General features: G+C 48.4%; 1 protein-coding gene across 1 annotated transcript; it reads right to left on the bottom strand.

Annotated features, from left to right (window-relative positions):
* CD59 (CD59 molecule (CD59 blood group)) lies at positions 1-21,049 on the bottom strand. Its single transcript, XM_004755957.3, has 4 exons — positions 20,946-21,049; positions 11,662-11,737; positions 8,091-8,189; positions 1-1,982 (listed from the first exon to the last, which is right to left on the bottom strand). Exons 2-4 carry the CDS (start codon positions 11,717-11,719, stop codon positions 1,786-1,788), a joined length of 354 nt encoding a protein of 117 aa, XP_004756014.1. The 5' UTR covers positions 11,720-11,737; positions 20,946-21,049; the 3' UTR covers positions 1-1,785.
* Positions 21,050-22,206: the final 1,157 nt, after the last annotated feature.

The following is a 22,206-nucleotide window of genomic DNA, read 5'->3' as shown; positions in this document are numbered from 1 at the left end:
CACTTGATTACATTTTATTTTCAGAAAGGCATAAGTCATTCCAGCCTGTTACATAAATTACATGAGCAAAAAGGGAGTGAAAAAAAATGTTAATCCTGAAGTCCCACCTTCATCTGCAAAAAGCCAAGCTGTGAGACAGCCGAGATGATAAGAAAACAAGTGTCCTTCCGACTGCTGGATCTTGCGAATTATTCAGCAACAGCCCCAAGAAAAAGGCAAAACTCTTCCTCAAAAGGTGTAACACTTTTAGGGGTGCCTGGGTGGCTCAGTGGGTTAGGCCTCTGCCTTCACCTCAGGTCATGATCCCAAGGTCCTGGGATTAAGCCCCGAATCTGGCTCTCTGCGTGGCAGGGAGCCTGCTTCCCGCCCCTCTCTCTGCCTGCCTCTCTGCCTATTTGTGATCTCTGTCTCTCTGTCAAATAAATAAATAAAATCTTAAAAAAAAAAAAAAAGTGTACCACTTTTTAGGAAACCAGGAGTGCTTCTGAAAGCCTCAACATTGGTTATTATGCTAATAACCCTGACAAATGTCTCCTCAGCAAATTGTGCTAAGTCAGCCAGGGGGCAACGAAGGCCCGGTGTCTTGGCTAAACGCACCCCTGCTGCTATTCAGGAGGACATCTGGAGGCCCCCCGCTGCAGCCAGAGAGGATCCTGCCGCCAGGTTTGCATAGCATCCAGACGCAAAAGAAGAGACCTGCTACCACTACTACTTAAAATAGGAACCCTTAATACTACGAGTCTTTTTTTTTTTTTTAAAGATTTTATTTATTTATTTGACAGATATCTCGAGATTACAAGTAGGCAGAGAGGCAAGCAGAGAGAGATGGGGAAGCAGACTCCCTGCTGAGCAGAGAGCCTCAATCCCAGGACCCTGGGACTGTGACCTGAGCTGAAGGCAGAGGCTTTAACCCACTGAGCCACCCAGGTGCCCCACTACGAGTTATTTTTAACAAAGAATGTCCCAACATTCAGACTTTAACTGCGTGTGACAAAGCCAAGATACCCCACCAATCCGATGCAAAAGTTGAAGGGATAGTTTTCACACATCATTATTAGGTGCTAAGTTTCTCTACTGCAGACAAGCAAAGCCCATTCACAACCGAGTGATAGAGGAAAACTCAGATTTTAGCCACTGCTACCTTTCGGAAGACAGACCTGGGGAGTTCAAGGCCCTGCCGTGTGGAAAGCTCCCCTCCTTCCCTGCCAGACCCCCACGAGTTGAGACTACAAAGGTCACTGCAATCACCCAGCACTGAGAATCTCAGGGCCGCTCCCCAACAGCCCACATGTGGGAGCGTGGTCGGGCCTGCTTGGCAGCGCGGGTGCCATAAAGGGAGAGGATGAAAGCATTCCCTGGGAGAGGCTGTTGAAAAGAACCCCCTGTCCCAGTACCACCGCCCTCCCCCCCCCAGATCAGAGTATTTAAAAATCACCTCCAAGCCCTCAGAGGGGAAATAACCATGACCGGGTCCTGCAGAGGATCTGAGGTACTCAAGCTGTCCCTGCGAGGCTGCTCTTGTGAAAAGCCGAGGAAGGAACGGGCGGCCGAGCTCAGATCGCACGTGCTGTACCCTTTTATACCACGTCCCTCCGACTGGTCTTCGCTGCCCACAGGACTGACCTTCAACGTCTCTCAGAGTCTCTCTCGTCACCAAGTTGCCCAATCTAGTGTTAGTTTTGCCCAATGGGACAGGTGAAATAAAGCTTTGGGCATGCAGCAGCCAAGGAAATAAGGAGTATACGGAGACACGGAAAGTTTAGGAGAAGGCCTCCCAGTGTTGATTTAGAGACAAAGCGTCAAGGCTGCCGCCAGCAGGGGGAACAGCATCAGCGCTGTCATCCCAGAGACCCTGGCACTCCCGTTGCACAGGTCCTTCTGGCAACAGCTGTACTCGAGCTTCTTCAGCCCCAGGGCTTTGGAGATGGAGAGGTAGCTGCAGTCATCAAACTTCCAACACTGGCGGTAAAAAAGTTTTGGATCTGTGGGGGAAAGATACACACAAGGGTAAGCAAGCAAGCGGGGACAGTTCTGTACCTGCCTCTGACCTCTCGGTTCTATTTCCTAGAACATAGCCACTTCCAGTGGTAGAGACATCTGGGTGGGAATGGGTATCCTTGTTGGGCTGGAAAAGGGAACAACTAGGCAAATGATGATACAGGTCAAGGCGGAACTTTTCCCTAATTCATCGGAGTCCGGAGAGTTTGTGCTGCAACAGCCAATCAAGCTGATGTTTTATTAGAGGTTTGATACAATTTTAAGCCCATTTGCCCTTTGATCCAACAATCCTACTTCTAGAATTTACTCTAGGACATCACTTGTGAAAAAGGTTAAGAGAGATGCTCGAGAATGGTCACGGCATCACTGTCTGTCACAGTAAGAAACTAAAAGACAAAAATCAGTCCATTACTAAAGAAATATTTGAAAAAATTAGGGTAGAGTTCCATACAATGGAAGTCCAGGTAGGTAAGGAAGGACACAGGCCTGCATGTGTCAAAGTGGAGTCTGAGTTTAAAGAAATGTAGGAAAATGGATAAATTGGACTCCATCAAAATGAAAAACTTTTGTGCCTCAACGAGCACTATAGAAAACAAAAGACAACCTGCAAAAAGGGAGAAAATGTTTGCAAACCATGTAACTGATGAGTCTAGTATCCAGACTATAGAAAACACTCTCACAACTCAATAATGAAAATACAAACATGAGCAAAAGATGCAGAGATTTCCTCAAAAAAGATACACAGATGGCCTAGAAGCACAGGAAAAGATATAATTTGATATAATCAGTCACTAGGAAAATACAAATCAAAACCACAATGAGCTTTCCTTCGCACCCGCTATGACGGCTTTAACCCAGAAACTGGAAAAGAATGGGGGTTGATGATGAAGTGGAGAGACTGGAAACCTGTTTCCACCACTGGTGGGAAGGCAAAATGGCACTGATCCTCTGAAAAAGTCTGGCAAGTACTCAAAAAGTTAAAAAATAGAGTTACAGATACATTATGATCCAGTAATTCTACTGCTGGGCCTTACCCAAAGAAAGCAAAAAACACCAATTTGAAAAGATACATGCACCCCTATGCTTAAAGCAGCATTATTTACAATAGCCAAGACATGGAAGGAGCCCATATGTCCATTGATAGATGAATAAAGATGTGGTACACACACACACACACACACTGGAATATCATGTGGCCATAAAAAAAGGATGAGATCGTGCCACTGGAGACAACATACATGGAGGGTACTATGCTTTCAGGGTACTATACTCAGTACAGACAAAAGGACAAATCCTATATGATTCTACTCATAAGTGGAATCTAAAAAACAAATAAATAAATAAATAGAAAGCAGAATCAGACCTATAAATACAGAGAATAGACTGGTAGTTGCCAGGAGGAAAGGAGTGGGGTCGTTGACAAAAACGGGTGAAGCGGAGAGGGAGGTACAGGCGTCCAGTTAAGGAACACATGTCACGGGAAGACAGGATGGTGTAGGGAATTCAGTCAGTGCCACTGTAACAGCAGTATAAGGGGACACGTGATAGGTATACTCGTGAACACAGCATCACGCACACACTTGTCAAATCCCTAAGTTAATCACCTGAAACTATCATAATATTGTGCCAACTATACTCCAAAAAAAAAAAGAGTTACCATATGACCCAGCCATTCCACTTCTACGCGGGGTCTACCCAGGAGAACTGAAAACTACATTCACACACAAAAGCTTGTTCAGAGCAGCATGACTCAAAACAACGACCAAGTGGAAACCCAGAAGACAGGTGAATAGAGCGACAAAAAGTGGAGTGTGATTCAGCCACAAAAAGGACTGGAGGTCCTGATACTTTCCTCGACCTGGGTGAGCCTTAAAGGCACTCTGCTTGGTGGAAAAAGCCAGTCACAAAGGCCACAGCCATTGCATGATTCAGTTTCCAGTAAATTCAGAACAGGAAAATCCAGGGAGACAGCAAGTAGATTAGTAACTGCCAGGGCGTGTGGGAAGGAGTGGTGGGGAGGGACTGCTAATGGATGTGCGATTATTTTTCGGGATAAAAATATTCTGGAGTTAGACAGTGGTGAAACTGGTGCAACCCTGTGAGTATACTAAAAGCCACTGAATTGTACACTGTAAAATGTACATTTTCTGGTACGGGAATTTGATCTCGATAGAATGGATGCAGACCAGGATGTAGAACAGGGGCCATATGCATAAATGAAGTCTAAGTCTGAGGGTAAATGCGCTCATTTTCTCTGAAAGACTCCCAAGGATTCTTGGGGTTGCCTTCCCAGAAGACTACCCTTCATTTATATATTTCTATATGAATTGAGATTCTTTTTTTAAAGTCATTGGGTGGATTTATTTTCAAAATATTTTAAACTTCATTTAAAAATCATTAGATGATTGGGGCGCCTGGGTGGCTCAGTGGGTTAAGCCGCTGCCTTCGGCTCAGGTCATGATCTCGGGGTCCTGGGATCGAGCCCCACATCGGGCTCTCTGCTCAGCAGGGAGCCTGCTTCCCTCTCTCTCTCTCTGCCTGCCTCTCCGTCTACTTGTGATTTCTCTCTGTCAAATAAATAAATAAAATCTTTAAAAAAAAAAAAATCATTAGATGATTCAGTAATACAGGAAGAGTTTCCCAAAAAACATGCCATTATGGTCCCAGTTTCTATACACATTGAAAAATAAAGGCCCAAAGTATCTACGTCATGTATCTTTTGTGGTTTTTGAATATTAAGAAAAACTATGTTAAGGGAAAACTAGTGTGCTGGTTGAGAAGCACTATGGTCAATTTTCCTCTCCAAAAATAAGTGTGCACCAAGATGGTTTGCTAGCTGCTAGACACACCCCGACAGAGAAGGGACTGTGCTGGCCCTGGGATCACTCTCTTACTATCCTTTGTGCTGGAAAGAAAAAAACACAAAAACAAAAACAAAAACCCCATACAGATGCCTACTTCCTTGTTAAGGACTTGTAACTAACTTAATTTCATTCCTAGCTGGGAACTTAACTATATTTGTAACTGCCGGTATAACTCTTCCATCTTGCCCCTCAGAGGGGACGAGCATTTGGGCTGGCTTCTAACGAAGTCTGGTCAAGTGGCAGAGGCCACAGACTGTTCCAGGGCCTCTATTTTTGATAAGTACTTAAGCAAGTACTTATCAAAGTACTAACATAATATTAGTACTAAGTGCTAATATTGAACTAGAGGATACTGTGAAGAGCATGAGTTACTGCCTTACGTGATCCTAACTAGGAACCGGAGCTGGAAAAACATTCAAGTTCCCAGAATTTTAACTGGAGGTGCCTAACAGCCTGGAGAAAGCTGACAGTAGTTGATTAGCAATTGCTACCAATGAATCATTTACTCGTGGCCTGCAGTGAGCCAAGGATTCTACTTCAATGATCTCATTTGCGTAACAACCTGCGATGGAGAGCTCCTCACCAGGCCACTAGCAGAATTGCCCAAATAAAGTGGATTATCAGAGGTCCCCAGAATGTTAGAGTTTCTCTCTGCTGGGCCCATCATCTCTGATCTCTTTGAAGACTTCAGTTTGAGTCTAACATCACCAAGAAACAGTCCCTCATTGTCCTTGGCACCTCTAGGCATGCCCCTGAGTCAGAAGGTTATCATGGCAACGATCACTGGGTGTTGTCACCAAAGGCTTATGCCAGAGTCTAATAAGCACGTGGTTTATAGTTCTGGGACTGGCCGGGATGCCAGTAAATAGTGGCTGAATGAACACCCAGCACCTGCCTCCTCTCTTCTAGACTTCATCTGTACAGCACCCACATAACCCTTTTCTCCTCTGACCCTGGGCGAGAAATGTTCCCCTTTTACAGGAGGGGAGGGGGTGGGGTGTGGCTAGAGCAGTGGAGTGATTTCTCCACTGGAGTACCTGACTTTTGACTCATGTTTGTGGGGACAGTGTGCCATGCGTCTCCCACGTGACATCAATCCGAGCTGGAGGGGGACTGAGGTGCTCTGGTAGGATCTGTCTTACTGTGAGTTATTTGCAGAACTGCTATCATCACATGCAAAGCTGAAGTCTTAGGACTTAAGTTCATGAAGAAGAAAAATATTTAAGATTCATATTATCCTTCTGAAAAATAGATTTTATTCTTTAGAGGAGCTTGAGATTCACAGCAAAACTGAGCAGAAAGTACAGAGTTCCCATTTAGCCCCCTGGGACCCCTCCCTACCCTAAAGAACCTGTTCTCAGCGTCCCCCGCCAGAGTGGTCTACTTGTGATAACTGACGAAATGACATGGATTCACCATTATTGTTCAAAGTCCGTGATTTACACTGGGTTTGCTCTGGGTGTCACGTGGGGTCTGACAAAGCAGGACAAATATCCACCAATACAGTATCTTACAGAGTCGTTTTATTGCCTTAAAATCCCATGTTCCACCTTTTCATCCCTCCCTCCTTCCTAATAACCCCCGGCAACCACTGACCTCTTTACGGTCTCCTTGTTTTGCCTGTTCCAAAACGTTCTACAGCTGGAATGATCCACAATGTAGCCTTTGCAGATTGGCTTGTTCCACTTATTAATATGTATTGAAATTTCCTTCATGTCTTTTCATGGCTTGATAGCTCATTTCTTTTTAGTCCACTGTCTGGACGCACTACAACGTACAGTCTGTTGACCCATTCCCTTTCCAAAGGACATGTTGGTTGCTTCCAAGTCTTAACTACTACAAACATTTGTGTGCAGGCTTTTGTGTGGACATGGGTTTTCAATTTCTTTGGGTAAATAGTCAGTGACTACTGAATCATGGGTGAAAGTATGTTTAGCTTATTAAGAAACTGCCAAGCTGCACCATTCTGCATTCCCGCGAGCACATAACAAGAGCACCCGCCGCACCACACCCTTGCCAGCATTTCTGGATTCTGACCACTCTGAATAGGTGTCTTGTTATTTGCGTGAACCACTTTTAAAAGCTGAACAATTCATTGTAAGATGAGTAAGCTCTGGGTATTTAATCTATAGCATGATGGGGCTAGTCACTAATACTGTTATTATGTTCTTGAAATTTGCTAAGAGGGTAGATCCTAGTGTTCTCATCACACACAAAAGGGGTAACTATGGGAGCTGATGGATGTATTAATGAGACCACTGCGGTAATCATTTCCCGGTGGACACGAGTTTCAGATCATCACACTATACACCTCAAGTATACATGATTTTTACCTGTCAATTATACTTTAATCAAGTTGGAAAATTTTTCGAAAAAGGTTTAACAATCCAGTAGGAAACACTGGGATTTGAGAGCTGGGAAAAAATTCTGGCTCTACTCTACCTCCTCTCCTCTACCATCCCACGGACACATTTCATAAATCAAAAGCCACAGGCAGAGAAAACTCTCTGGAGGCAGGACAGAGGTTGGAGTTCAGAGCTCCTAACTGCGAATCTAATTCTTCCTCTACACATAATATTGCCTTTATTCTCTCATTTGGAAATTACACTTCTTGTAGTGGGGAAGTCCAAGAGACACAGATGATCAGGGTCAACTTGACGGATGTACTCACTCATAACTGGTCTTCCAATATCTGTGGAATGAACGGCTACGTTCTCTCCGGGGGACTTACTGTGCTTTCCAGATTAATAATTAATGATTGTGGTCCTCTGGAAGCAGAGGACCTGTCCCCCAAAAGAATCAAGGACCTCCCATATAGGAATCAGAATCTTATCCACATTCCAGGACTTTCCATCAAAATGATCATCAGATCATCCAGTCTAACAGGATAACGCTGATGTGTCCTTACTTACTGAGGGATTTCTCCTTTCTAGGGAAATTAATCTTCTCCAACTTTCTATCAGGGTTTCTGAACTTGTGGGTCTCCCGATCCTTTTATGAGTCTACCGGACACGTTCAGCTTATTTCCTGATGATGCCCCTAGAAGGACTTTGTGGTAGAGGGTATAAAAATAGAATAAGATTGAAGGGTGCTTTTATTTTTACTTCTTAAATGGTAACCGTTGCTTGTTGAATGCAGGTCTCATGAGAATGAGTGTGACACACATTTTTTTCCCGTGCCCTCATCATCCCATTACCCTGAGGAGATAGGAAAGGGGCATGCTCTTACCAGCTTTGACCAACAGACATGCATCATGATTAACTGAACAAACAGTGGTCTTGTTGCAGGTTTCACTGTCAATACAGGCGTAGCATGTCAGGCTATGACCTAGAGTCAGGAACAAAATCTGTCAGTGCTTGTAAGATCACCATTGACTTGACCTCCTGACAGCAAAAGGGAGCCCACCACCACCACTGGTCCGGGGCCGAGGTCAGAAACTCACGGCATGCTTCCCTTCCCACACAAACCTGTAGCAGATACATTTTCCCAACCTCAAACTACAGTTCCAGCAGCATTTTTTGGACCCAGAGAGAAGTGCAAAAGGAATCTCCATATTTTAAAATCCATATAACTGGGACACCTGGCTGGCTCAGTTGGTTCAGTGTCGGCCTTCGGCTCAGGTCATGATCCCAGGGTCCTGGGATCAAGTCTCACATCCGGTTCTCTGCTCAGCAGAGAGCCTGCTGCTCCCCCTGCTTGTGCCTCCCCCCACCTTTCTCTGATAAATAAATGAATAAAATTTTAAAGGTAAATAAATAAATAATAAAATCCACATAACCAGGAAATTGAGAAGATTCCCCTTACCTTCAACTAGAAGTGATTTAAAAACAAAAAGGAAATGCTTAATCTGTAATGTAATGAGATATTAAAAGGAAACTATCAGGAGAAAAGACTAACAGAATTCTATAAATGCCTTCCAGGCCATGACTACACTGTTTGATCACATTCTCCTAGACTGGTACTCAGTTATCTAGTAGTACCTATCTGTGTGAAAAGACATTTTCAAAAATGAAATCTGTAAAATCTCATAGAAGAATGTCATGTTAAACCCAGACCAAGTGTGGGTTTTAGAACCCAAGAGCTGACTCGTAGTTCTAAGTCCAAAGCCTACATTCATCACACAGGGCAGGGGAATTCTCCAGAATGCCAGAAGAAAGTGGCTTGTCACTATCTGAGCACCACAGGAATCAAGCTCTCTGTAACATATAAAATGGCCACACTGCCTTCACCAGGGTGAAATCTCATTGAGCACGGGGCCCTCTGATTTATGAAGGTTCCGGATTAACCTTTGAAATGTCAGTCCAAAAAAGCTCCCCTGCCTACTTTGTTTGCAGATGACAAGACAGATGCCTGCAGAAGTGAAGCGGCTCACCCAAGGACACCCGAAGGACACCCAAAGCAGCACAGCGGGAGACAGCCCCCACACCCAGGGGCCGGGCTCCGTCAGCCCACTCTGCCTCCTCCCTCCCACTGTTAGGGTTAGTCGTGCCTATGTGAGAGGGGAGCCACCATGAGAAGGGATGAAGATGTGATCTTTCTGGAGTCCTCTCCCTGTTCCAGACGTGTACACGGGCGTGGGAGGGGAGGATATAAGAGGGAAGAATGTTCTAGCCTGGATACTTGGGAGGGTCACCTGAAAAGGCTGTTCTGAGGACTGACTTCTCCTGGCTAAAGCCAGACCTCATTCGGCTTCTAGAGAACCTGCTGAAAACAGAGGAACAAAAGCTCACCCTTAACTTTTTGTGGGGGCAGAGACACAGCTAATGTGTTCATTTGGGGTGTGCAGGGATCCCGTTTACCTCCAGGCGAAGTTCTGGATCTTGGCAGAATTGTCATGAGAGGTAGGCTCTGTGACCTCCAGCTCCGTGTTTGAAGAGAAAACCAGATCTCCCACGTTACAAAGGGAGAGTTGGGACTCAAAACTCAGGCCGTCAGTTCTGAAACCCGAGCTTGGTTTAACTGTGACGTTCTTCTAACAGTCCAGAGCAAAAGGAAAGGGCACAAACTGTGAGGGGATCCGACTCTGGGCTAATGGAGGTGAGAGGGAGGATTCCCTGCATTTTCCTCAGAGCCCAGGCAGCAGCCAGGGAAGCGTCTCCCTGTGTGGGCTCGAGTTCCGGAGGGACCCTGACTCTCTGTGGAAGGGCTGGGGACCTGTCACACCATGGGCGCTGGCCCCAAACCCAAGCAGATGCCGACTGGGGGAGATTGGGCACGAGGAGGTGATTCTAATCACAGGAAATACACCGGGCAGAAGAAGAGAGACGAGCATGTCGTGAGCCCCATCACCACCGACCCCAGGGGCCAGTAACAGAGGTGGGGAGGGCAGGTCATGAGGGCTCTTTCTTCTCAGAAAGGGAAAGCATATCCAAACGTGTCCTTGGGCAAATTCCTTCTTTGCCTTAGTTCCCGCAACTGTAAGATGGGAATAACAACAAAGATCCCTCATGGGGTGGTTGGAAGGGATAAGCAAGACTAGGCTTGGCCCCGTCCCTAGGACACAGAAAAAATTCAGTCTAGAGTAGTTGCTAACGCTAACAGTATCTCAGACGTGCTCTGACACGGCAGAGATCTCATCGCTCCTTGCGTCACTACTTCCCTTTCTGCCTCTCCCCCACCAAAAAAAAAACTCTGAAAAAAACTGGCCGAACTAACCAGACAGAGGCAGAAAAAAAACATTTGATCCTTATCATGAAGCAAAGCAAGTAACACAGCTGTTCCTTTTTTTTTTTAAGATTTATTTATTTGAGAGAGAGACTGAGTGAGCAGGGGAAGGGACAGAGGGAGAGGCAGACTCCCCACTGTGTGTGGAGCCTGATCCGGGACTCAGTCACACGACCCTAAGGTCAGGACCTGAGCAGAAATCAAGAGTTGAACATCTAACTGACTGAGCCACCCAGGTGCCCCAGTAACAAAGGTGTTTCTACCATTAAAGAACTAAGACTCGGGAACATGCAACTACTTCCAGGAACCAGGGAGGGGCGGCTGGGAAGGAGTTCAGAGCACACTCTGGTGCCAGTCCACTGGGGCTCAAATTCGGGCTCCACCACTTCTGTGTGACATTCTACAAATTACTTCATCTCTTTGGGCCTTACTCTGCTCATTGCTAAAACGATGGCAAAAACAGGACCTACTCCACAGAGCTGACATGAGGATTCAGTAACCGAGTGTACACAAAATGCTGAGGACAGCGGTAGCCACATGAATGCTGCGAACGGGCTGCTGCCACTGCTTCTTTTTTTTTTTTTTTAAATATTTTTTCTTTATTTATCTGACAGAGATCACAAGCAGGCAGAGAGAGAGGAGGAAGCAGGCTCCCAGGACCCAGGGATCATGACCTGAGCCGAAGGCAGAGGCTTAACCTTAACCCACTGAGCCACCCAGGTGCCCCCTGCCACTGCTTCTAAGATTGTCCTCATTGTCCTTGTCATTATCACACAGCAGTCACCCCCGTGCAGAAGGAGCTCAGCACTTTAAAGCTGGGGCCCACTGGGGTCGCCAACAGCTGGTGAGAGGGAGAAACTTTAGCTGTTGCATGGACCCCCAGGCCTGCTCTCCCCTGAAAGCTACTGTCACACAGGATGGGGTGTCACTCAGGAAGGTGCTCCAAGGAGAGCAAGAATGTCATGTAGGAAGGACCTGTCACACAGCCCTAGACCTGTCACACTGGAAGGCAAAAGAAGCAAAGCCAGGTCCGAGGCCAGTGGCATCCACTCCATCTCCCTGAGGCCTAAGAAAAAGGAAGCTTCTGACCAAGGTGACCTAGATGCTCTAAATCCGTGTCCCCTGGACCACTCACCTGAACGGCAGAGCACAGCGAGGATGAGCAGAAAGATGAAGCCTCCTTTGCTTTCCATTGTGATTGTCCACAGAATCTGCAAGGAAGGGACATAGAGGCTTGTCATGCACCAACGAACGAAGGACTATTTCAGAAACCGACAGGAGGAAGGCCTGGAGCCTTCAGGAAACACGAGGAAGAAGTTGCACAGAAAGCAATGGTCTGGGGTGCTATGAGCCAAGGTGTGCTTTCCTGGTCCCTCCTCTTGCCCCCAGACCTCAGGTTACTGAAGAAATGCTCCCCGTCCTGGCCAAAGGGGCAGCTACTGGGAGTCAACGCAGAGCAGGCCAAGCGTCAGCGAGAGCCAGGCCCTGCCCCAGCTCCCACCTACAGTGGCCAGGAGAAAAGAGTTACCTTTGATGAAACCTCAGTCCCTCCAAGTTGCAGTGGTCGTGATCATGCAGTGGGGATACCACTTTCTTCCCCATAAGGGCTACTGAGTCAAATAAGAATACGAGAAAAATAATACAGCGACTATAATTCCCACCGGGCTGGCCCACCCCAAGATGCTGGCTGAGCATGGGGGCCTAGCAAGGGCCATCTCTCCAGGCCACGCCACTAAGTGTGTCAGACCAAAGCGGTGACCCTGGAGGGCACTGGCAGGCTTTCTGCACAGAATAGGAGGCAAGGGTTCAGCAGGCTCAGAAGCTCTGGCTCCCCGTCTTAGCAAGCGTGATGCAGACAGCGCCTTGTTGTCTGGGGAAATAAAGAGGGGTCCTGGTAACTTCGATGACCAGTGCCCTTACATTAATGCCTAAGTGTTGTGGCAGTGAGCATCAGGGGAGGAAACGGGAGGGCTGAAATGATTCAAACCCTCCTTTCACCTGACAAGGAAGCTAAAACACAGTGTTTCTTGTTGTCTAAGACTAAGCCATGAGTGGCAGATCTAAGGGGGCTCCCAATCCCGCCGCTACTTCCCTGACCCCACCCCGGAACAAGGAAGCAAGAGCGCCTCTAAACCAGGGTGCGCACGCTCTCCTCCTCTCAGCCCCACGGGCCGGGACTTCCCGGGGCTCTGGCTGGGTGAACAGCCCCAACCTTGTTAGGAATGTCATCTCTATACCTCTGAAGGTCATCTGCTGCTCAGAAAACTGGTCAAGGTCAGGGGAGAGTTTGAGAAGCAGAAAGAACAGGTTCTGGCATTGCCCAAAGTCAAATACACAGCGGAGGTCATGCCTGGATGAAAGAGACAGGTTGCCTTCCTGGGTGGGGGACCCAGGAAGAAAATCAAACAGAGCCCGACCTTCCTTTACAAGTTGAGTAACGTCCTCTTCCCTCTGGGGTCTTCAATATCTACAATAGCCTATGAATGGCCACCCCCGCCCCCATGCCGACCCTGCTGGGGCGTAGCTGCCCTCAGCAACCCTGCACAGTGAGGACGTGAGGTGGCCAAGGGCAGCGGTGGAGAGCTCAGACGCTGGTGGACCAGAGGCCTGGCCCTTAGGGCCAGCTCGGTCACTGCCCGCCGAGCCACTTTTACCTCAGCTGTAACAAGGGGGGTTGCAGAGGCACTTCCCAACACCATGAGGATTCAATGGGATAAAACAAGTTAAACGAGTATGTGCTTGAGATACAGCCAAGCACAAGGAAGCGGTGGTTGTCACCCACAGGCCTCATGCCCTGACCCGGACAGAGACGTCTACCGCACCTCCCATTTGAGAATCTGAGTAACCGCAGGTCTTTCTTCCTGTCCCCTGACCCTGAGAGGTGGGGGCCCTGAGGTCTCTGCCCCCTAATGGATGAGGAAGAGGCCTCACTCAGCCCCTCCTGCTGGCACCCCATGTCCCCCGCCTGGAGCCCCAGCCACTCTCCCCTCGCCAGTGAGTGACCCGGGCCTCAGCCCCCTGCCAGCTCCCCATGCCGCCTTTTCTCTCTCAGGAGTTTCTGGAGAGAGAGAAGGATTTACATGCTCAAGTGAGGCAGGGCTCCAGTCTGTGGAGAACAGCTGCCTGCGAGTGAGCAAGGGGAGGAAGGAATCTATCTGAGGGGCAGGAGCTACGCAAGCACAATGGCTACTACATCCAGAGTCCCCCCGGAGGAGGTGGAGGGAGCTCCCCACCCAGCTCAGGAGCTGGAGAGGCATCAGGCTGGCGGGAACTGCTGGGATCAGGTTCCCGGGAGTGGCCATTAGCGTGAATGAGAGACACGAGAGACAAAGAGGATGCCACGCCACACGGAGCAGGGTTCCTGGATGGACCACATGACAAAGAACCTCTCCTAGGAAAGGCTCATCTCTTAACAAAAGCAGAAAAGAAACCAAGAACTGGGGAAGGGAGAGGCTTTCCGGTCTGGTCTGGAGAGTTCGATCATGGCATCGGGAAGCTGTGGCTCTTCCTCTTCTATGGTTAACTCAACCTCTGAGCTTCTCTTCCTTCAGCCAGCCTGGGGATAAGGACACACACCGCAGGGAACAATGCCTGGCACTCGGGAGGCACTCAAAAAGCAGTTGCCACTACAGCCTTACTGCAAAGCAGTGAGGTTACAGGGAGGAAGCAGCTGGGTAGGGAGGGGGTGTTGGGGGCGAGGGCTGGGGGAGGGTGGGTGCAGTTGGGAGCCGTAGGTGAGGAACCCAGACAAACACCCTGAAATGAATGGACCGCGGACATCTCAGGCCCCAAACATCGAGCAGCCCCCAGCTCTTTGGGTTGGAAGGGGTGTCAGGTCTTGGTTTCAACATGCCACCCAGCTGGCTGAGGGTCACAGCAGGGTAACTTGGCTGCAGGAGGGCAGAGATCGTGGAGGAAGGAAGGGGCCAATGTGTGGATACCAAGAGGAAGCTGTTCAAACTGAAGTAGGACCAAGTCTTCAACAACAACCATGACAAAAATATACCATTTCCTAGGGCAAAACGTTGTTATGGAGTTGGGGGCGAGAGAGGATGCGAAAGACCTGGTTGTTTTCAAGCGATTTTATAAATGCCCCGAAAATGTTGACAGTAGAGGATGCTATGCAGGATTCCTTATGATTTCTTATTTCTCTTCCTGACCCTTTGCTTTCTGCCATATTTTCCTCAACTGTTCTCTCAGGAGCCAGGCATGACTTCCATAATCAGAAATACTGGGGAAATCCGCACATAATAATGTTTCTCTTCGGGGAGGCATCTATCACCTATCTTTTCACAAATCTTTTTTCTCTTCTTCTTTTTTACTGTAAGTGTTTGGAGTCATTCTATTTATTTATTTATTTATTTATTTGGGAGAGAGAGAGAGAGTGTACAGAGGGGGTGGGGAGAAGCAGACTCCCTGCTGAGCAGAGAGTTGGGTGTGGGACTTGATCTTGGGACTCTGAGATCCTGACCTGAGACAAAAAGCAGACGCTTAACTAACTGAGCCACCCAGGTGCCCCTTGGCAAGTCTTTCTCGGAATGAAAACACAAACAAACTGAACTTCCTGATTTCAAATATTTCCCCCTGGTCTAAAACAGCCCCAACTGGATACTTTAAATGATGCATGTTCATCGGATGGTGGCTGAGGCAGAGGAGCGGGACTGACTCCTCCAACCCACCCATGCCAAACGCTTCCATGCAAGTTGCACCCAGAGGGCCTCAACGCTCTCTTTTCCAAACATATGAACTCACTGAAACAGCCAAAGTGAATATAATGACTGCAAACAGACCATAGCCACTCTGAATAAGGTCCACTGAATAAAGACGGGTGAGCCCAGTGGAAACACCATTTTGGGGTTGTAAAACTCACCTGAAGCCAGCCTCAGGGAGTTTGGACAGGTTTTCCTGGGAGGTTCTACACTTGACTCAGAAGTTCTGGTATCTCATCACAGGATGAGGTAAATGAAAATACTCCTTACTCACTCAAGGATACATACCCATTGTTTAAAATAGCAAACATCTGGCAACAGATGTGCCTGGAAGTAAATGAGTATATAATTCCTTGGGAGGAGTGCACAGCCATGAGGAATTAAGTATTAAGGAAAAAGCCAGTCTAAAGATAAGCTATAATTCTTATTCCTGTTTCTTTTTTTTTTTTAATTTTTTTAAATGATTTTATTTATTTATTTGACAGACAGAGATCACAAGTAGGCAGAGAGGCAGACAGAAAGAGAGGAGAAAGCAGGCTCCCTGTCGAGCAGAGAGCCTGATGTGGGGCTCGATCCCAGCACCCTGGGATCATGCCCTGAGCCCAAGGCAGAGGCTTTAACCCACTGAGCCACCCAGGCGCCCCGTTATTCCTGTTTCTTAAAGATACAATGCTTAGAATACCGTACCACCTTTTCTGAACATTTTTGGAACCTGTGGTTGAAAGAATGGTATAACTATTGGTAGCTTATTCATACCGAAATATATTCTCTTAACAGTAGACATTTTTATAGAAAGAGCCCTCGAAATGATAGCAGGGTGATAATGTACTTACGAACAATTTCACTTGTCGCTTCTTAACTTTTTATTTTTCTACTACTGAACCTGATTAGGTATAAAACATACATACTACCTTTCAGAATTAGCTTCTCTGAGGTAAAAAAAAGGTTTCGTGTACACATACTCTCCTGAGTCTGTCTTACAGCAATTATTTTAGTCATACTCCATATTTGTAAAACATGAGGCTCAGGGGATTTTCTAGAAGTCCCGAGAGAGAGAGACCTACATTCTAATCCCACACTGCTGCCAACTCACACGACCTTCAAATAGTCCAACAACCCTTTACTTCCACTCCTCACTTGTGAAAGGGTAATTTGGTTTTATATAATGATAAAACATAAGAATAAGACTTGAGAAGTTCATAGGCCAATGTGGACCAAAACATAGCAGGTTAAGGAAGAAGCAAGTGGACAAATGCATGTCAGCCTGATCACTATTTACTCGCTCGGATCCGCTGAGACGAAAAGGAAGCTAAGACAATGCAAGGCGATTTACAAGCACAGGCATTCCCTGTCAAGTTCCCAAAAATGTTTTGGGTAACAAATTTATGGATAGTGTGAGCCTAGATTCCATTATTCTCCCAGATGCCATTATTTTAAAAGGAAAGCAAAGACATGTTACTGTCCATCCAAAAGCCCCAACCAGTCCTTCCAAATATCTATCCATTTAACGAGCCACAGGAATTTAACTACAAAGCATTTAACACACTAACTATTTAATGATGTAACTGAAACAAAAGAAAGGAATTCACTAGTGGGTCTCTTTACTACTGTGAAGTAGTTTCAGTCTCGACAACAACTGTCTGCTGGGAGCAGGTGTCCTACCAGGCACTGCATTAGTGACCCGCTGGACAGGCAAGGCCCTGCTCTTGGCAAGCTACCAGAGGTGGACACCAGCTAGCACTAAAGACTAGGAGGAACATAAAATAAGGACACAGCACTGGTTCTAGACCTTGAGTGGCCAAAAAAATCATCTGGAGGGCGGGTAAGCTCAGATGCTGAGTCCCATCTAGAGATTCTGACTCTCCAGGTTTCGGGACCCAAGATTCTGCATTTCTAACCAGGCACACATTGAGAACCACTGGGTTGGTGGGGGACCTGGGACAAGGGTCAGGCTACTTTAGATTGGGTTGGAAGCTTCTCTCACAATGTTGTGAGAGAAGCTGTCCGTTCTGATTAAATAATTAAAGGCTGCTTCTTTTATGGGCCCGTGTGATGACACTGGGGTCCAATGTCACCGAATGCCAGCTGTAAGCAAACACTTCTTTCAGTGAGCAAAAGTTATGGCCAGTTGCTACACTGGTGTTTACGTAACTACACCAAATCCTCCTACAATGCTGTAAAGTAAATTTAATTCCTGCCTCTGTTTATCAAAGGAGGGTACTGAGGGTTGAGGTAGGGATTGAACTAAGGCAACAGCGGTAGACAGGATAAATAACACTTCTCCCAGGAGATGTCCACACCCTAATCCCCGGGCCACCTTAGATGGCAAGTGACTTTGCAGAGATTAAAGTTACAGATGGTTCTGGATTATCCAGAATCACGTGGGTGATTACAATGAAGAGGATGAGGACGGCAGCAGTGTCTATCAGAGAGATGGGAAAACAGAAGCAGCAAGAGGGCCTCAGTCTGGAACATGCGACTCTTGATCTCAGGGTTGTAAGTTTGAGTCCCATGTTGGGTGTAGAGATTACTTAAAAATAAAATCTTGAGGTGCCTAGATGGCTCAACTGGTTAAGCATCTGACTCTTGATTTTAGCTCAGCTCCTGATCTCAAGGTTGTGAGGTTGAGCCCTGCACTGGGCTCCATGCTGGGCGTGGAGCCTGCTTAAGATTCTCTCTACTTCTCCCTCTGCCCCTATTCACCCTGCTCATAAATTCCCTCTCTCACTCAAAAAAAAAAAAAAAAAAAAGCCTCCAGCAAGGACACAGCCCCAGTGAGGCCTGCGACAGACTTCTGACATAGGAAACTGCAAGGTTGATAAATCTGCATTAAGCCACCAAATTTGTGATTTGTTTCGGCAGCAGTAGAAAACTGGGACATAGAGCAGCATTTAAACCCAGGTCTGAGGTTAAATGCTCTGAAGGAGAGACTTCTTGTGAATTGAGCTACTGAAATAAAATATTGAGCTGAGGCCATGGAAAGGAGACTTTACATCAGCACGGGTTGCAAGAGACTCACAGCAGTTTCGTCCCTGCTCCGAGGACTGTGGTGCCTTAGAGGCTGATGAAAGTTAAGGCTAGAAGTGTCCTCAAAAATAAAACCCAATGTGCTCATTTTCTGGAAAATTCTCAGAGGCCCAGGGTATGAAGTTACCTGTCCCAAGGCAACAAACTGTGGCAGAACAACACAAGGTGGACCCACTTCCATTCAGCAGGGGCTGGTAGCTCACAAGTGGGGCTTAGCATTACTGTCAGGAGGCCTGGAGCTTTGCGTACTTATCATCCTGGCCACATACCTCACCTGCAGGGGCCATGCGCGCAGAGATGCCCAGACAGAAATCAACTACTCAGTTCATCAGAAGGCAGAGGCAAAGAGAAAGCCGCCTTCATAATGGCCAGCCCCCCCGCCCCCAGCCACGCTGAGGTCCTGCTGGCAGAGACGACCACCCCAAAACTCTTTAAACCACATGAATTGGCAGCTTGCCTCAGGAGGGCCCGCCCTGCCATCTGTTCCAGGGCTGCCAAGTGCTGGGGAGCTTTCCCAAGAGGGCCTCTTCTGAGAGATCCTCCCCTAGGCCCTGCCCTTTGAGATTATGCGTGCAGAGTGGAAGGTTCAGCGAAGGTCTGCACAAAGATCGGGGGCTTAGGTAAAAATATGTCTTCCCCTTTGGAAAACCTCAAGCACCTTTGGGCTTGGCTTTGTTTGTGGTGGCCTGGCCCAACGTTATAGCTCCAGGAATTTTTAAAAATCTGCTTTTGTTCAAAAGCTTGGACCTGTAGCTATGAAAGATGAATTCCATTACACACCACAGTTGTCATCATTCCAAAGCCCTTTTAATGTGGGCTTTCATCTTCCAAACCATGCAGCATGATGGGCTGTTCTCCTTACATGAGGGTTCAGCAAAAGGTTTCCGGTTTTTGTTTTGAAAATACAGAAGCCCCAAGTTACAGGCCTGTGTGGATCTCAGGGAGGCTACTCTCTCCCCACCCTAGGATTATACATTTCCCACCACAGTAAATAACCACAGTTCGGGGAAATGTTGCCACCTCCTCAGTGAACATTCTGAGCTTGGTGTGGGTTTTTTGGAGGACTGGGAGTGAGATGCCCCAGTGGGGACCAAGAACAGCTGCTGTGGGTCACAGCAACAGTCCCTAAAATATTAACAGCCATCACTGTTCTCCACAAACAGGTGCCACACTGATTTCCACTAATTATCTCCGTTAGTTCTGATAACACCCTATGAAGAATGGGTCTATTATTTTACTGATATGAAGAGGAAGCTGAAGAGCTTGCTCAGGATTACCCAGCCAGTAAACAGCAGAGCCAAGGTTCAAACCCTGGGGGTATTGCCCGGCCCCTAACCACTAACCTGTGACACATGAAATTGGTAGGGAAGTGCAAACTCACCAGTTCTGCTCACTGCACACCAGGCTTCAAATTGTACCTGATTCTAGGCGGATTCCAGAGACAACAGATTAAGCCGGACAAGGCGGGACAAAGTGGTGGAAAGGAAGTGTTTCCCTGTGAACTGAACACCATCTCCGGGTTAACCACTGCCTTTGAAGTCTCTCCCTCCCTTTCAAAAATTTATTATCACATGCTAACATGGCAGAGGCGCTGCGTCTCTAAATCGGTAACATAGGGGCTGATTTGTTTAGAAAGAAGTGGCAATATTGCAGGTGAAAGGGGTGGGGATCTAGGTCTCCGCTGGGGGCCCCCTGACCTCTTTAGGAAAGTCACCACCCCGGGAGAACAGGATTTTTTAAGACTCAGCTGGTCACAGCGGGCGGCGCCTTCAAAATGGACACAGCGGACGGAAAACACCCTCGAAAAGGATACAATGATCGGCGCCAGCGGAGGGGGGTACTGTTTCACAAACGGGGCCTCCCGCGGGCACAGTGTCGGGAGCCGCGGCCAGCGTGAGTCACAGATGCCCGCGCTCAGTGTGCCACCTCCGAGAGGCCGTTTCCCGGACACCGGGCGTGTGTGCCAGCGAGGGGGCAAACGGGACACGTTAACTCGGCACCTTCCCAGCATCCGGGGAGAGCCTGCTTCTCACCGGCAACCACAAAAAAACCACGAGCTAACGTTTCTCTAAAACCCGGCTGTCAGACTCCGGGAGCGGTGGAGCCCCGCCAAGCACAACGCCACACCAGCCTCGGACTTAAAATGTCTACCTTTGGGCCCCGTCCTTTTCCCCACTTCCAAATTGGTACGTCTAGACCACGCCCGTGACCACTCGCCTGAGAGGGGAGCGGGCTAACCTCCTTTCAAGGCGCGATGTCCCCTCCCTAAGCTCCGACAGCTTCCCCACAGATTGACGAGGGCAGGCGGCGGGGTTCCGGGAAGATACTGCCGCCGCCATGGAGGGCACCGCGCGCCGAATCTGGGGTGTTTCGGGAAGAGCGCCCTCTTCCTCCCCCGTCCCCCGCGCTTCTCTTTTGGTTCACAAAGGAAGCCAGCGTTCCGCCGGGCGCCCTGGGGAGTCCCAGAAAGGCCACCAAAGGCCTCGGGTGCAGGGATGTTGCGGGCCGCGGGCGGCTCGGAGGGGTCTGGAGAGGACGGCCGCAGCAACCCCCTGCTTCGGGGGCCTCCGCCCGCCCGGACCCAGAAACCGGCTTAAGCTCGCTGGGGCCGCAGGCTCGGGGAAGGTCGGGGTGCTGCTCGGGCCCTTCCCCGCCTCGGACCCTTCCCGGCCTCGGACCTTACCTTCCGCAAACCCGTCCCGCTGCTAACACCGCGCCCTTTGCGCGCTCCGCCCCGCCCGTCTTTATAGCCTGGGTGGGCCGGACTCCGCCCCCTCCCGCAGGCCACGCCCCCACCGAGGCTCCGCCCGACCCGAGGGCCGCGGTCTGGGATTGCAAGGTCACCCGGGTCCTATCGCGGGGTGCCAGCCTGAGCCCTTGGCACTTACCCCGCGTTCTCAGAACACCCGAGCGCCGGCCGGGCAACCAGCTCTGGCCATGCAGCCGGGCAGCCACTCCTCGCAGGGTGACAGGCTCCCCGCCCAGGTTCCGAAAGAGAGGGAGACCTCGGCACGCCTGGGTGGCTCAGTCGGTTAAGCATCTGGCTTTGGCTCAGGTGGTGATCGCCAAGTCCTGCACGTGGCTCCCTGCTGCTTCTCCCTCTGCCTCTCTCTCATGAATAAATAAAAATCTTAAAAAAACAAACAAAAAAACTGTGACTACGAGTAGATTGACCTTTAAAATCCCCAAGACAGAAAATTTATAGTGTCCTCCTCCGATTTGGTACAGGAAACAAAAATATGTAACTCCCTGAATTCTGATGTTCCCTTCATTTAAAAATATAATGTTTCAAAAAACTTTCTTGTGCCGGTGCCAAGCTCCCACTTTGGCAGGGCTGGCTATCCAATCCGGCTTGCAGCCCCAGTCTCCTTTGAAGATTTATTTATTGAAGATTTTGCTTATTGGACAGACAGAGATCACAAGTAGGCGAAGAGACAGGCAGAGAGAGAGGAGGAAGGAGGCTCCCTGCAGAGCAGTGAGCCGGATGCGGGGCTCGATCCCAGGACTCTGGGATCATGACCTGAGCGGGAGGTAGAGGCTTTACACCACTGAGCCACCCACGTGCCCCCCGCCCCACAGTCTCCTTTTTTTTGCAGGAGTGCCTAAGATACATTTTATGCAGGGAAATCATATGATAACCAATTATGACATGTGCCTTCTCCAATGACCTACCATGACCTACCAAGCTACCTCTGGTGGCTTTGGGATGTCAGGGAATGACTTTCCACTGGTGGTGCCCAAATCTTGGTTTTCCTCTCAATGAATGCGAGTCTCAAACCAGGACTTGCTTTGATTTAAAATGTGTCTGCTTAAAACAGTGAATACATGTTATTTCCTTGTTTACGGAACTCTTTCATATGCATTTTCTCATACACATCCTGTTAGCTGTTAGCTATCCTGTTAGCTGTTCCCTCCTTGAACTCTTGGATTCTGAGATGCCACGC

Source organism: Mustela putorius, unplaced genomic scaffold (genome assembly GCF_011764305.1).
Source record: "Mustela putorius furo isolate JIRA1106 unplaced genomic scaffold, ASM1176430v1.1 tig00003859_pilon_pilon_pilon, whole genome shotgun sequence".
Classification (NCBI taxonomy): Eukaryota; Metazoa; Chordata; class Mammalia; order Carnivora; family Mustelidae; genus Mustela; species Mustela putorius.
This window is presented reverse-complemented; position numbering and strand designations above follow the sequence as displayed.

Coding starts and splice junctions, on each gene's coding strand:
- CD59 (XM_004755957.3), bottom strand. CDS start 11,719: ATGGAAAGCAAAGGAGGCTTCATCTTTCTGCTCATCCTCGCTGTGCTC. Junction 8,190..11,661: donor CGCTGTGCTCTGCCGTTCAG/GTGAGTGGTCCA, acceptor TCCTGACTCTAG/GTCATAGCCTGACATGCTAC. Junction 1,983..8,090: donor ATGTCTGTTGGTCAAAGCTG/GTAAGAGCATGC, acceptor TTTCCCCCACAG/ATCCAAAACTTTTTTACCGC.